Source organism: Podarcis vaucheri (assembly GCF_965113315.1).
Source record: "Podarcis vaucheri genome assembly, chromosome: 6".
Taxonomy (NCBI): Eukaryota; Metazoa; Chordata; class Lepidosauria; order Squamata; family Lacertidae; genus Podarcis; species Podarcis vaucheri.
In genome coordinates this window covers 74723835-74740098 of record NC_138764.1, presented here as the reverse complement: position 1 = coordinate 74740098, position 16264 = coordinate 74723835, and the positions used below count along the sequence as shown (strand labels likewise).

The 16264-nt window shown below is 40.2% G+C and overlaps 1 protein-coding gene across 4 annotated transcripts; it reads left to right on the top strand.

Annotated features, from left to right (window-relative positions):
• Positions 1-46: 46 nt before the first annotated feature.
• DRAM2 (DNA damage regulated autophagy modulator 2) lies at positions 47-15319 on the top strand. 4 transcript variants are annotated; one of them, XM_082226985.1, is made up of 8 exons: positions 47-164; positions 5295-5452; positions 7628-7695; positions 8541-8680; positions 9523-9700; positions 11102-11184; positions 12808-12900; positions 14620-15319. In XM_082226985.1, the coding sequence occupies exons 2-8, from the start codon at positions 5322-5324 to the stop codon at positions 14725-14727; spliced, it is 801 nt and encodes a 266-aa protein (XP_082083111.1). In that variant the 5' UTR covers positions 47-164; positions 5295-5321; the 3' UTR covers positions 14728-15319. The 4 variants fall into 4 exon arrangements, with proteins under 4 accessions (XP_082083111.1, XP_082083114.1, XP_082083112.1 ...); XM_082226988.1 differs by lacking the exon at positions 47-164 and adding an exon at positions 176-200; XM_082226986.1 differs by lacking the exon at positions 47-164 and adding an exon at positions 273-574.
• The last annotated feature ends 945 nt before the right edge of the window (positions 15320-16264 follow it).

Genomic DNA, 16264 nt, shown 5'->3' with positions numbered 1-16264 from the left:
AGGCGGGGGTTGGCTGAGAGAGGAGGGAGCGTGGCGCGCGCCCGCCCCTGACCCGTTTCCTCCTCTCGCGTCCGCGCTTTCGCTGCTCCCCCCCCCCGCGCCGCCCACGAGCTCCCTCAGAGAGGAGGCGGCCGGAGCAGCGAGATGAGGGAGAGAGCGAGACGGTAAATTAACACCTCCCTGGAGGGTCGAATATCAAAGTGTGTACTTTGGCGTGAGGGGGACAGGGTCACCTCAGGTGCCGCGGGCGGGGAAAGGGAGCCCGCCTGCCTCCCGCCTTCCTCCTCCTCCTCCTCAGGAGGGTCTCAAGAAAACGACTCTTCCGTGCCAAGGGCACCTTCTCCCCGCCCCGAGAGAGAGAGAGGGAGGGAGGGGCTGTGGCTTTAACAGCCGTAATGGCAGGCAGACGTTCAACGGATGTAGTTTCCCCATTAAACACAGCCCCATACGCAGAATACCCGCCCCCCCCGGTTGAACTTCTGGTAGCTGTTAAAGGCACACGAGTCGGGAAAGTGGAGGGAGAGGTAGCAACTGCAGTTGTCCCCTTTCTCAGCCTAAAGAGAGCTGGTGGCTGGTAAGAGTGTTTATTTTTCAGGGTTTTTTTTTCTTTTGCCCGAGAATGGTAACTTTCTGGTAGCTTTTTTTTTGATGCAAACGTTGAGACGTTCCCATTTGAGGGATGACTTCCCGCATTTGAGAAGACGAAATTATCATTATGACTATGCCTTTGTTTGCCCCAATGAAGGCTTTTTTTGTGTCTCCTAAATTAGTTGGGCTCTGCTTTGCACTCTTAGAGCATTAGCTCTGTGCTATGCTCTGCAGTCGTGTCCAGCTTGAAGCTGTCTTTATTGACTAGAAAGCCACAAATCTTTTTTTTCTTGTAGCATTTTTTCTTGCTTTGAACCAATGAAATAGCTGAGGAGGAAGAATAAACTAATAGCAACATCAGTTTAAATTAAAATCTGGGAGCCATGGAACTTTCAGAAACCGAATTTCCTACTATAGATATACAGCTTAAAGACTGCAGCTTTTAATGTTGAAAAGGAGTTTAATTTTTATCCATTGTAACTTAAAGATGCAGGTGAGATTCCATAGTCTGAAATACTCAAAGAGAAGAGAGTCCAAAATGGATGGATGTTTCTTAAAAGTGAAATATTGAAGATGCAAATGCAGACAATTCCAACAAGAAAGAAAAATGGGCGATAACTGAAGAAACTTTCTCTCACAGTGGCCAACCATATGCCTGTGGGAAACCCAAAAGCAAGACTTGAACATAAGAGAACATAAGAGCACTCTCCCCTCCTGTAGTTTGCAGCAACTGGTACTCAGAAGGATACTGTTCTGACCATGGAAGCAGAGCATAGGCACTGTGGTTGGTAGCCACTGATAGCTTTATTCCCCATTAATTTGTCCAATCCTTTTTTAAAAGCCATCCAAGTTGGCGGCCGTCACTGCCTCTTGTGGGAGTGAGTTCCATAGTTTAACTATGTGCCACATGAATAAGTACAGTGCTTCTTTTCTTTTGCCCTGAATCTTCCAAGTTTCAGCTTCACTGGATGTCCACAAATTCCAGTGTTATGAGAGAGGAAGTAAACTTTTCTCTCTCCACCATGCCACCTCTTACTTCCCTTTCTCTAAATGAAAATGTCCCAAATGTTGCAACCCTTTCTCATGAATGGCATGTGACCTACTGCCAGAGTTCATCAGTATTTTTTATTTGCAACTAGTTTCAGAAACTCCTATTTTTCCTTTTTCATAGAGTCGGACACCTCCACATTCATCAGACTCTTATCTCCTGTGTCTTGAAATCTGCATTAACACCTGCAGTTCCACACTATGTTGTGTGTGTCATACTTATTTCAGGGAAAATAAAATATTTATTTTATCAAATTTATGTCCAAAGTGGAGCCCCAGAAGCCTTACAATATAGAAACTTTATAAACAGTTTAAAATTATAAAATCCTGTCGCTATTCCCAATAACTCAACTTTCCTATACCCTAAACTTTCCTATACCCAACAGAATTGGGCATTTTATCATAGACATTGAGAATCTGATCCTGGTTGGCCCTCTGTGCATAGTTGATTTAAGCTACATCCTACATAAAACTGTTTTCCTTATGAGTTGTATTGCTAAGCTGTGGGGTGCATGGGGAAGTAGCTTAGTAGTACCCACTACAGCCAAAGAGTTGTACTATGGTCCCTGATTACTTTCTATTTAGACTTTGTGAGCTAAAAACAGCATGCACAGTACTCCTGTGGCTTCAGCATATCAAGTGTAATGATCAAGTACTCCAGCTAGAATAAACCTTTCACCACACAATGGTAGAAATTGTAGTTGCATTTGACAGTTCCAACTGATGATAAGTGTTTTTGGTAGGTGGTATGACCAGTATTTTTGTGAATTGACATCCTGCTGTTCATAGAATTAATAGGCTCTTGAGTCCAAGTGTTGGCAGCAGGAAGGGGTGAGAGCTTATTTGCCAAACTAGAATGCCATACCTAAGGATATGTGGGGATTTTCCATTGTGGGAAAGTGAGGATTTGTGTTCTGTTCCCAATAGATCCAATTGTCAGTGAGCTCTCAGGATTCCTAGTATTTTCAAAATATATAATATTCAAAGCTAGGTGGTTGGAGTTCACATGATGGTTAAAAGAGAAACTGCCATATTTAGGACCTGGCTACATTTTGCATGCAAGCGTATGGAAACCTGGGGGAAGGAAAAGTGGCTTTGAATGAAGGGTGATTGGTGTGGAGTGAATAAGTGGTAGGTAGAGAGAGGTTTTAACAGCCCCTTTCCCCTTACCTTGCCATTTCTCTGCTTCAAATCTTTCTCCTGCATCTAGTTTTTCCCTTTGGAAAGCAGCTCTGGATATTATGTGTTTGCAACATATATTTCCGTCCTTAGATAGGTGCATCAGATCAAAGTCAAAAAGCAGGTTTCACCATTGTAACCTGGGGTCAGTGGCCCTGACAAAGTAGAGTGCTGATATGAAAAGCAAATAGGGGAATAGGATAAGACCTAAGCCAAATTCTAATTGTTTCTGTTACTACTTTATAATTTATACAACTTCTAACACTTTAAAGTGATGCACAGTTGCTAACAAACTGCCCAAATGTTTACAGTAGACATGATAGTAAAGGAAAAGGAGTGAAAAGGGAAGGGGAAAACAAATTAAAGTACTTGTTTTTAAAAGTTATGTAACTGGTGACCCGCTGGAATAGCCACTGAGAAGATTTCCATGTTCACTATTAGAGTAATTCTGTGGCTGTGTTAAACTCTTTAATTCTGTAATCTATAGAATTTATTCAGATTAGAATGTAGTCCGCTTCGACCTCTTACGGAGAAGTGTAAAGATCTATGCAAGGCATTAAAACTCTGCCCCCCCCCCGGAAATACTCCCCCACCGACCTGATACTCATCATGTATCGCTCACATACTTTGTGTCCTATTTTTACAACCACAAGGGAAGGAAACACTTTTTAAAATGAAAGGTGAGGTTCTCAGCAAACTGAATTCTGCCCACAATGCCATGTACCACATTTTCATGTACTTGTATGAATTTGGAAATTGAACATATCTACCTACAATCTATGGTTTGAAATCCAGGAAAGCACAACCATGTTACAGGTCTTCTGAATGTTCTCTGTCTCTGGTGCTGAATGTGATAACTGTTTTTCTGTGGGACACGTGCTGCTGCGGGATATGAGGAATCCAATAATATATGCTTTTCTCATCTAAAAGAATTACTTAGCCTTTGTGCAGAAGTCTACCTGAGAATAGTCAGAGGCCCATATAGAACCCCCCCACACTGTTAATGCTTAAGAAATGTTAAATAGTCCCAATTGTTCCCTGCCATCAATTAGCAGTGTCCAGTGCTATTCAACCATCATTTACTCCAAAAAATACAAAGCAGTGGAAAGGCTTCAAACAGGAATGAATCGGATTCCCTGTTTAAATTCATATCTTGGATAAATAAAAACAGCATGCTGGTAATATTAAAATTAATATTCTTACAAAATATTTTTTTAGACCGGGGTAGGCAACCTAAGGTCTGTGGGCCAGATGTGGCCCAAACGCCTTCTCAGTCCGGCCTGCGGATGGTGTGGGAATCAGCGTGTTTTTACATGAGTAGAATGTGTCCTTTTATTTAAAATGCACCTCTGGATTATTTGTGGGGCCTGCCTGGTGTTTTTACATGAGTAGAATGTGTGTTTTTATTTAAAATGCATCTCTGGGTTATTTGTGGGGCATAGGAATTCGTTCATTATTTTTTTCAAAATATAGTCCGGCCCACCACATGATCTGAGGGACGGTGGACCGGCCCACAGATGAAAAAGTTTGCTGACCCCTGTTTTAGAGCTTGGAACAGATTCAGAAGAATATTAAGGATAAAACTAGATGGTTCCAGCACATTACCAAATAATGGAGTGTAGAAAGGAAGAGCTGCATTCTTTTCAAGCCCACTGATGCTCCCCTACACTGTGTTGTCCATTTTTAAGCAGAAATTTGAGAGGCATTAGCTGGATAAACCAATATCTAAGGCTAGGATTGCTGTTGTTACTGTGTAAACATGAAGTTATGCTCACAGTTAGACAAAAAAGGACCCCACTTTTACAATGCCCATATCTTTTCTCCAACTTTAGGTGGAGATTGACCCAGGTTATTCCAAGTAGTATCAGCCTGCTCCTCTCTTGGAAACAATAATTGCTCTTTTCTAATGTGTTTATTTCCACTCTTTAGTCATGGCACTTGATTTTTTTTTAATCCTCTTAACAGTAATGCAGGTTTTCATATGTTCCCATTGTGTATTAGAAGATTATTTTTCACTGTATGTGGAATTTGCTGTCATGCCATCCATCTCTTTCATGCTTTTACGATATTGCACATAATTGGTAAAACAGTGATCATTTTTATATCTGTGCCAAGAGATGAAACAGCCAAGAAAACTAGGAAGATTTGACACTGTTTATTAGATTCTTTCTTTCCCATGCCCCCATCTCCTTTTTCTAAAAAGAAATTAGTCTTGCACATACTACATTTCTGCTTTCTAGTTTCCATTCAGCTTCTGTATTGCAATAACTTTCTGTTTCCTGGTTTGTGTTGGTATTGCAGTGGAGGCACAGAAAGTGAAACAAGCTAATCTCTCGGGACAAAAGTCTTGAGTCAGTAAAATTGTTTGCCTGGGTGTGTTTCTAAACACAAAGAAGACTGCATACGAAAAGAATTGTTTGCTTTCAAGGGCAAGGAAGGGGAAGAGAAAACATAGTTAATGGTATCTCTTCATTCTTCAGTGTTTGGACTTGGAAGATGATTTTGAGATGTGGTGGTTTCAGCAAGGTCTGAGCATCTTGCCTTCTGCCCTTGTTATTTGGACATCTGCTTCCTTTGTGTTTTCATACATTACTGCAGTCGTCTTACATCATGTTGACCCTTTGGTGCCCTACATCAGGTCAGTAAGACTTTTACTATTGCATTGTTACATACAGCGGTACCTCTGGTTATGAACGCTTCAGGTTACAAACTCTTCAGGTTACGAGCTCCACTAACCCGGAAGTAGCTGCTCCTGGTTGCAAACTTTGCTCCAGGATGTGAACAGAAATCGCACACCAGAAGCATGCGCATGGCAGGAGGCCCCACTAGCAAAAGCGCCCCTCAGAAGAACAGTTTCAGCTTAAGAACAGACCTCCAGAATGAATTAAGTTCGTAACCAGAGGTACCACTGTGTAACAAAATATCACTGCATAGGAAAGCACACACCCCCTTTGGGGGGTATGGAACTCCTAATTTTAAAAAAGTCATATGCATACCAATTTAAAGTTCTTTCATTTCTATCTAACAATGCTGAAAAATGTGTTCCTCTCCCCTCAGCTTTGCTGGAAGGTGAAGGTCGTATACTTCCCAATTCCTTACAGAGGAGTATGGCAAAATCAATAAATGGTTATAGGTTATAACTTGCCTGCAGCCATGTTTTAACTATAGGAGACTGCAAGAATCTGTAGCTGTAATAAACTGCATACACATTTTGACTAAGATACAGATTCCTGTTTGGCTATTCCCAGGCAATGTGGGTGTAGCTGCTGTGATCACGGGAAACCAAGAGGCAGGGAGAAACCTGCATCCGAGTTATCCATTTTCTCCATTAACATGCCAGCTACAGGTCCTAGAGCAGGTCAGTTAGATTTTTCCTATGATGCATATATCGCTTGTAACCAAACATCCATAAGAGCTTCTTACAGTTTTAATTAAATATATAGTTTTAAACGCCATTGGATAAGTATACGTATTAACAAGAAAACTTGTGTGGGGGTGGGGGAGTGTTGCAGAGTCACTGTCTCTCAACCTACACTACCTCACAGTGTGGTTGTGAGGATACAATGAGGAAGTGGGAGCACCATGCACTCCACCATTAGTTCCATGGAGGAAATGTGGGATATCACTATAATGTAAATAAATATAAATAAATTAGTACTATAGAAAAAATAATCTAATGTGTTCAGTTGAAGAAAAATCATATTGCTGATATGAACACTCTTCCCTTTCATATGTTTTCAGGGTCCTTGATTCATTATTCATAATGCCTTATATCTGGGGTGGCAGATAAACCTTAGAATCATAGAATTGCAGAGTTGAATGGGATCCAGAGGATCATTTAGTCCAACCTCCTGCAATGCAGGAATATGCAGCTTTCCCATACAGGAATCGAACCTGCAACTTTGGTGTTCTCAGCACCATGCTCTCACCAACTGAGCTATCCATTTCTAGGCCTTGTCATGCCTGATGTCAGGGAACCTTTTTCAGTTCTGGGGCCACATGCTAGTGTTAGGCAAAACTAGAGGCTAGTTTCTGCACATACTCACACACCCCTCTGTATCTCCATGCAGAAAAGCAAGAGGCGTTATCAGAATACATGGCCACATCCAAGCCTGGCAAAAATTGTTGGGGTGTGAAGCAAGGCCGGTGAAGTGTTGTGGCCTAGGGCCACATTTGGCCTGCCAGCCTGAGGTTTCCTGCTCCTGCCTTGTGTAATTCACTGGGCAGTGTTAAAAATCAGAGATCCAGCATGCTGTAAGCAAGAGAAAGGATTACTAGCAAATATTTTCAGCAGATAATTTGTAACTGGGTGGAGGTACGGGTCTCTGTTTCTGGGTGAATACATAGCATATAGGCAGCCTGATAAGACTGCACTTTGCCTTTTAGAACTTTGCCATTATTCGTGTATTGAAATTCTTAAATGACTTGGAGTCAGAAAATTTGTCAGACGTTGGTAAACTTTAGCCATGCATAGCTGGCTGTATTAAATAAATAAATTAAAAGGCTCTATATTTGGCAAACAACCTTGTATAAGTCTTTAAAAAACTTGTTCCTTTAATAAATATAATTGTGCTAGATTTTCCAGCATTATAAACTTGCTCTATGCATTTTGAAATAATACAAAAACCAAATGAATCATGCCTCAAGTACTACATGGGCATGGATTTGTTTTTGGTTGCTTCCCTTTTGATAGTTGTATTTTTTCTCCATCTTCTGCTTATTCTTGATACTTACAAATTGGTATTTAAAAATTTAAATGTCTCCCATTTGGTGAGTTTTAGAGTCACTGTATCTTACATTGCTTTTCTTTCAGTGACACAGGAACAACACCCCCTGAAAGATGTTTGTTTGGGATAATGTTAAACATTGCCGCTCTTTTGGGTAAGTATGGGGGGGGGAAGAATCCTAGGCTTCTGAAAGATGCTTAGACTTAGGCTTTGTGAGACTCCAGAGGGAAGGAATTCTGTCTCTGTAGCATAGCTATTGAGATGCCCTTGTCATGTGGAAAAGGTGCACTGATGGAAGCGAGACAAGGACACCACAACAACTGTTCTTAAAGATTTCCATGGCAAATACAGGTGGCAATATGATTATTGACTATTCATTACTCCATAAATAATCCTGCTAAATCTGCCTGTGTCATAGTAGGCAAGTAATTGTATATGACACAGAATCTTGTGACAGCTGAAAAACTTACAAATGTGTTAAGGTGTAAGACAAAGGGTTTTGAGATACTACATAGTTAATAGCCATACCAATGCCAGGATGTTTGTTATAAACAACTGTTTGGGAATTCTCTCTCTTAATATATGATTAACACTGTTTTGTGCTTCCTGTATTTCATTTCCTTCTGATCATACTGTTTACAATTTTGCTCCTGCAAAACCATGTGAATATATCCCTATAACTCAGGAGAATACTTCATGCATCTAACAAAGTGAACAAATCCATGAAAGCTTCTACCCTAATCAATTTTTTAAGTCTTTTAAAAATGCCATGATAATCTTTGTTCTTCTTGCTGCAACATACTAACATGGCTACTCTAAAAGTATACGTCATATAAGTAAAATTCATCTGCCCTCAGGGCTGCATTCACAGACTTTCTTCCCTCCTATTGTATTTTGAGTACCTGACAGCTAGTTTTAGGTGGCCACCAATTATACTTGGCTTCTTCCAATGGCAGTCTTTTATACCATAGTCTTACTGAGCTGTATTTGGATTCACAGGCATGGCAACCATGTATGTCCGATACAAACAAGTTGATGCTTTGAATCCTGACAACCCCAAGATCTTCAAGTTAAATAAAGCTGGCTTTGTGTTAGGAACAGTTAGTTGCTTTGGGCTTTGCGTCATTGCAAACTTCCAGGTTTGTACTTCATCTTTAATTGTTTTGGAATATAGGATATGATAGGCTTTTTTTTTTTTCTCCAGAGAAGTTACCTATTGATTGTCTTCCAGCATAAATTTGGGTAGTGAATGCACATGAAACACAATTTTTCATCTGATAATAGGTTTGTGTTTACAATTGGGCTTTGGTTGTCAGGCCACAATTGTACGATTGCCATGACCTTGCTGTACATTTACGTAGTAGCAATTAGTGCTGTTTAGTTTTATTGGTGTGAATTTCAATATTTACACATGATTTGTTAAGCAACTTGCCTTTTTTGCTGTAAGCCTCTTGGGAGATATTCAGGTGACAAGTGACTAATAAGTCTAAGAAATGAAATGAAATGAAATGAAATGCTCAGGCACAAAGCTTATTGGATGGCCTTGGGCTGGTTGCAGTCTCTCAGCCTAACCTTCTAAGAGTTGTTGAGGTTAAAGTGCTATCAGAGTTCTAGACACACATAATGCAGCAACCTTCAAACTAGATATATCTGTGGTCAGTAGTTGGGTGAGAGACTATCTGGAAACCACATGTGTGCTACTTTGAGCTTCCTAGAGAAAAGCTAGCATGTAAACTATTATTTTCCACTAAAGAGTAGGGTAAAAATGTTTTAAGTGTAAAAAATACAAAACATGAATTACGTCTGGGAGACAGATGTAAGAAATAGATATATGATTTTGCTATCAAACCACATTTTTTTGAAAATGTGAACTCTCCTTGGGAGCCACCCCTCTAAAGTCTCAGTTTATTGACTGAATTGTTCAGCTTTCAAATATTACTTTGTCAAACCAGCTTTGAAACCTGTGGGTTTTTTCCTCCAGAAAAGCACTTTATTTGCTATGCATGTAACCGGAGCCTGTCTCACGTTTGGAATAGGAGCCATTTACATTCTGGTTCAAACAGTTCTTTCCTACAATATGCAACCAGGGATTCATGGGAAGGGCATTTTTTGGATCAGACTGACAGTTCTGCTGTGGTGTACATCCAGCATAGTGAATAGTATCCTTTGTGGTGAAATGTCATTAAAACAGTGAACATGTATAATTTATATTCAAATAGTAGAATGTGAACACTGCAGTTCAACTCATCCATGTTCTATTTGAAAGTCTCTGTGACTTCAGTGGGTGTTAGTATAAGAACATAAGAAGAGCCCTATTTGATCAGACCAAAGGTATATCTAGTCCAGTATTCCGGCTGACTTCCGGCTGACTCTTTTTCCTAACCCAAAGGTTTTAAACGTTCTAGCCTTTCCTTCTGTGGAAGGTTCTCAAGCCTTCAGATAGTTTTGATTCTTTTTCTGCATCTTTCCCAGTTCTGTGATGCTTATTTAAGTATACGTAGGATTTTAAATGCAGCTGCATCATATATTTGTATAACGGCATTACGATGATGCTACTGGTGCCAATTACAGCCTCCCTCCCAGGAAAAATAAAGCATAGGGATTTTCATAGGGATTGCAGCACAGAAAGAAATGGTTAACCTCCCTTCCTGCACATCACAGTCACAATCTGCAGCTGCTATTCAAAAACATACTGAATGTATTCATATTTCTCTGCATAGGGACTAGGCTGCAAATCTATTTTTTAAATAAATGACTAAGATAAAGTTGAATGGTTTCTCAAATGCTGAAAGTGCAAAGCAGATGTTAGGGGTACTTGAAAGGAAATCCATTTGTGAGTCTCTAAATCTCAACTATATTGGTATACATTTCACAAGAGGTAAGAAAAATATTCTGTTTGGCATTGATAGGGAGAGCAATCAAACCTGTTGGAAGCCAGTGTTAATTGCACTGGGGTAAATTATGCTGCTGTTAATTCACTCCTATTCCAAACTCCATTCAGGAGTAGGACTGAGTGAGCCCAAGCCTGAAGAGGGAAAACAAGTCTTTAAATAGTGTTTGTCTTCCACCACCCTTTTTGCAAGTAAAATTACCATTGGGCAGCTAAGTCATGTGACTGAGCTGAATTTGGAAGAGGCAAGTCTTCTGCCTCTCCACAGAACACAACTTTTTCAGGACTCATTCCAGTGCTGGCTGGAAGAGTATTCTCCAGTTGAGCCAAGATGAGGGTCTTCAGCCGGCTGAGCTGAGGCTCAGCCCAGAGATACACCTGTTCCAAACTCCACTCATCCTGGCAGATCATGGATTTGGACTGCTCCCTAAATCTCAGCTGAGGCATTTGGTCAGTTTATGGTTATCACATTTTTAAAGGACATGGACAAGGACCAGCAAAACTGAAGAGCCATACCAGGAAAAATAATATCTCTTCTATTTCTTGATATGAGTCAGCCAATAAACCAGAGAGCTCCTAGATCAGAGAAAAAGCAAATAAGGGCAAGCAAGGATGAATGTAAAGTGAGGGTGCTCCATATGCCTCATGGTGTTCCTTAACCTGCTAAAAGTGTTTATTTCTTCAGTCATTTTGTACAGTGGCCTGTGTGGAACAGGTTTAGTACAGAAGCTGCATTGGGACCCCCAGGAGAACGTAAGTTTCATATTCTTATGAGAAAAATTGAAGACATAATGGAAATTGGTCCTCTGCATTGGAGCATATATATAGGGGGGGGGAGAGCTATGCACCCACCCACCCACCCTAAAAAACAAACAGCTAAGTAGTCACAGTAAAAAATTACCAGGGCATACAAAAGTAAGGCAGTGATGTAGGGAGCTCAAAACCCACTATTGGCTTGACTATTTGAACCAGAAGGTACCTGGAAAGTTACAAACCAGATTGCATGACAGTTGCCCTGCCTGAGCTTCTGCTAGCTTCTTTGAATAGTCCTCCTCCCCCCCCCCAGATAAAGTAGCACATAAATTAACAAACATAACCCTAAAAATAGTATGAGACAAGTGTTTCTCACATTTTCTATAAATATTGCGGCCCATTTCATGCCAGTTCAGTCTAGAGAAATGTGTAAGAGCTCAGTTGGATCGGCCAGATGTCTGTGGGATGCCCACAAACAGGGCATAAAGGTAATAGCCCACAGTTATTCTTCAGCAAATGACATTGACCATCTTCAGTTATAGTGCTAAACCATGGTTTAAGCGCAGAGATGAAGATCTCCAGCTCACGAGCCAGACTTTACCCACCAGGGGGGTCAAAGTTGGGCTATGAGGCCATTTCCCCCAACTGCTTAGTGGTGGCTTAAACCCTGTTCTGTTTGGTATGATTCCATGTAAATCCCTTGTTAAAACAGTGTTTCCTCCTATTATGCAACATGAATAAGTGTAGCCTCCTCCTAGGCTTGCACGTTTCCCTTCCTTCCTTTCACATGGAAGTGAGGCTTTTGCTTTCCTTAACTCTGGCCTGTTTTTGTCTGAACTGTGAATTGTGGTTCAACACACTATGGTTAGCTTTAACACAATATATCTTTATTTGAAGGAGGCTTATTTTGAAATTAACTGTAATTAGTATTAACAGTATTACTTAGCTTTTTGGATGAAATGACAAAGAAAAAGCTAGTGTCTAGTGCTATATGAATGAGGAACCTAGGCTCATTCACATAGCACTAGAAGATGGTGTAGCATTCCTCCTTAACATGGGTATTCACTGGCCTATTGCCTCTGAACCTGGAAATAACCAAACAAAAATGTATGGAGCGCAAATCAGAACTCATTCACTGCCATTCTGTATACTGTCCAAATAGGTGGCTATGGGAAAATCAGCCCTCAACACACTTTCCATACACGTATTATCCATGACACTATTTTAGAAGGAACAAGAGCAACCTGCAACAAAATGCTGCAGTGTATCCCCAGTTGTAAAAGGGTGGTTTGCATTCAGGGTTTCATCCCCCCCATCCTAATTTCCTCTAAATACAGTATTCAACTCATCTCCATCTGTTCCATTTTTCTTTTCCAACTATTACTGTAAACGCTATGCCTACTGAGCATGCCTAGTCATCCATGAGCTGTTTTTATAGGGTTTGCCCCCTTGTGTTCATCTTTTCAAAAACAATTCATACTTTTTTGCAATCTGTGGGGTTCCCCTGAGCATGCCGAAACTTCCCTCTTGTTTTGACTTCTTGTTGACAGTCACTTAATTGCTATTAGTGATCTTTCACCACTAAGATGTATTCTCATAGAAATCTGTTTTTGTCTTCTACAGGGTTACACTTTTCACATCATGAGCACAGTCTCTGAGTGGTCTTTGGCTTTCTCTTTTCTCAGCTTTTTCCTTACTTATATTCGTGACTTCCAGGTAAACCAATGCGGGTTTTTAGTTGAATAGCTTCTAAGCGATAATAGATATTCTTAACCATCCTGAAGTTTTGGGGGGTTATCACAAGGAAGGCACTTCATGGGATAATATGAAATGTGTATTTCCATGGCAAATCATGTAAGGTAAATATCACCCCATGCTAAAAACTTGTGGTTTTTGATCTGTAAACTTCCTCTTTGACGTACATGACTGGCCACTATTAAAACAGTATATGCACTAGATGGAGCACAGAAATTAAAATGGCTGTTTTTCTGAGCTACAAGAGAAAAAAGAACACTTCATACAAGCAAATTTTACTTTCAGAGGCTGGCCTTGCAATATTACCTTTTTCAGAAATCTGTTTTTAAGCATGAACAACATTTTGTCTGCATTGTCTCCCTTGTTTATGAAAACAAACACAACTCTGTATACAATGAAAGTATAATATGCACTGAATGTCCCAATGCAATTGGTATTATGACTCAAAATAAAATCCACACAAGGCATGTATGCAGTCATAAAGAATTGACAAGAATATATGCAGTCTTGCAATTTGCCATTCAGTATAACCGAGATCAAGAGTTCAACTAGGTAGTAAATCTTCTAGATAAGACTGGGTACATGAAGGACTCTGGCAACAAGGCTCCCATGTATGGTCTTCGTTTTGTTATGTCTTCTTCAGGTTGGTTCAGATACATTGATAAACGTCAAGTTTATGTTCATAATGAGGCCAGCTCCTGACTTGCATGGGCACTTAGCTCCTAGTATAATCCTTGCTTATGAGCCAATACCAAATTACAAAGAAATGAGCGAAATCTTTCTTTATAAATGTCTCATGGATCACTGGATTTAGTGATGGAAAACCATTAAAAAATTCATTTCTGCTATGCACTGCAGAATGTTATTCTTTTGATGAATTTATACCCTACCTTCCCCTTAAAGTGTGATTCCCCACCACCACCCTTTTTTGAGGATTAGGACACCTTTAGTGCCTTGCCATAGCTGTTCATGTCTATTTAAGCTAGGTAGGAAGTCCAGATGACATTGGACTCCCCAATTCCATCCTCCCCAGCAAACATGGCCACAGGTCAGATATTATGGGAGTTCAGCAACATCTGGAGGACCACAGGTATCCCACCCCTGGTTTAAGTGTTTCAACTAAATCTCTCCAGGTACACCTGTAGCTTAGGTGGGGAACCTCAGCCCTGCGGGTTAGATACAGCTCTCAAGGCTTCTCTATCCAGTCCTTGTCACAGCCCTACTCAGTACCCTCCTTGAGTTCTTTTGCCTTGCTAGAATGTGTCAATAATAATAATAATTAATAATAATAATAATTAAACTGTGATAATTCCTCTGGTTTATGTGGATTAAGAGATGGGGGGCTTGTATAGCTGGAATGTAGCCTACTGTAAATAGGTAAGAGTTATATCCATTTGTTACCTGCTTTTACCTCTGGCCCACCTATTACTGGCATGCAGCTGCTGGAATGTTCCCCATGAGGAAATGCAGCCATTGAGCTGAAAAAAAATCCCACATCTCTCTGGAATTAAAAAAATAACAGCCAATAGTAATCCAAACCAGTGAGACCCATCAATTCCACCATCACCACCCAGTGAAGGAAGATCTAGTGGAGAACTGTTTGATGTTGCAGTTGTTGCTCTGTGAAAATGGATTGACAGACCTTAATTCATTATTTTCCACCATTCTTCCCTTCTTAAGAAAATCTCCTTGCGTACAGAAGCACTGCTGCATGGGCACAATCTTTATTATACACATCAGCAGCTACTAGCAGATGACCAAGGAATGCCAACCACAGAGAATATATGAGAAGATAACAATGGAGAATGAGTATGAATTGGATCTAAAGGTGGAATCCGTCCATCAGAGAATGGCTTTTTCTGTCAGAAGGGAAACTTTGGATCAAACACTAGCTTTTAATATCTGATGAACCTATGTTGGTTTTGTGTCTAAAAATCCAATGTTGCCTTAGTGCACTTCTGCTCACACAATGGGACTTTCCTATCCTCTCCCCAAATCTGTCCTGGAGGGCCACCGAAGTAAAGTGAAGTGCCATTGCTCTTGAGCACAGACACGGTTGGATTTCACTGAGTTATGCCATCAGTCTTAATATGCAGCTAACAAGACAGATGCCTACTTGTCTCATTGTCATCAACCACATCTACAACTCTATAAATGTGTTTTAAGATTTAGCACATTCGGTGCAAGCAGTAAAAATGTGTCATTTTATATGCAAATATTGATGAAGGATTGTTAATGAAATCTGTCACTTATGTGAAAATATTTTTAATTAACCCATAAAGCAAAGCAATTCCGAATATGAAGTAATACTGCCAGTAGCAGCCTGCAACATTTCTTCTAGATTTTTATAAACTGAATAATAAAATACAGATTAAAGTTTGCTGACTGAAGTCCATGATTCTGCATACTCACGAAAGGAAATGGGATTGAAAAATTTCCATGTATAGGTTAAATTAGGGGTCAACCACCTTTCTGGGCCAGTGGGCACACCTGGAATTTTGAGAGTTCTGTGGGTGCCAGCCACAACATAGTTGCCACGTTAGGGGGGAGACACAGAAAGGTAGTCATTGCACAGCTCCTCCCATAATTGTATTTGCATACTAGACCTTGTAGAATTTCTGAATCAAACAGCAACCTTCTCTTTGCTAAGCAACATGTGGAAATTTCCTTCCAAAACTGATGGTATCACTTCCCCTGCAGCTTAACAAAATTCGGATGGTGTTTAGAAACTATGTAAGAGAGCCAGCTTGCTTTTTCCTGCTCTAGAACATGAACCAATGGGTTCAAGTTACAAGAAAGAAGATACCAACATCAAGAAGAACTTTCCCACAGTGGAACAGATTCCCTTGGAAGGTGGTAGATTCTTTCTCCTTGGAGGTTTTTAAGCAGAGGTTGGATGGCCATCTGTCATGGATGCTTTAGTTGAGATTCCTGCATTGTAGGGGTTTGGACTAGATGACCCTTCCAACTGTACAATTCTATGAAAGAAGGACAAGTTGGGATATGCCTGTTCTAAACTTGAGTGGATTTTAAAAATCAGAACCCTTTGTCTTTTCGAAGAACAAACATTTTCTATATCCCACATATATTCTGAGATCATACTGGTATCAACAAGAAAGACAAGTTAAAATTTTGTTTTCATAAACAGTAAGGTTATGGTACCACCAGTGTCAATGGAACCCAGGTGATGGGGCTGTCTTCTCTTACTAGTAAGAGAGAACTCAACAGTAGGCAACTGAATAAAACAAAAGATTGTTATGAGATGAACTCGTTTCTATATATTTTAGGACAACCAAAACCATTTAAACCACTTGTATTCATATAC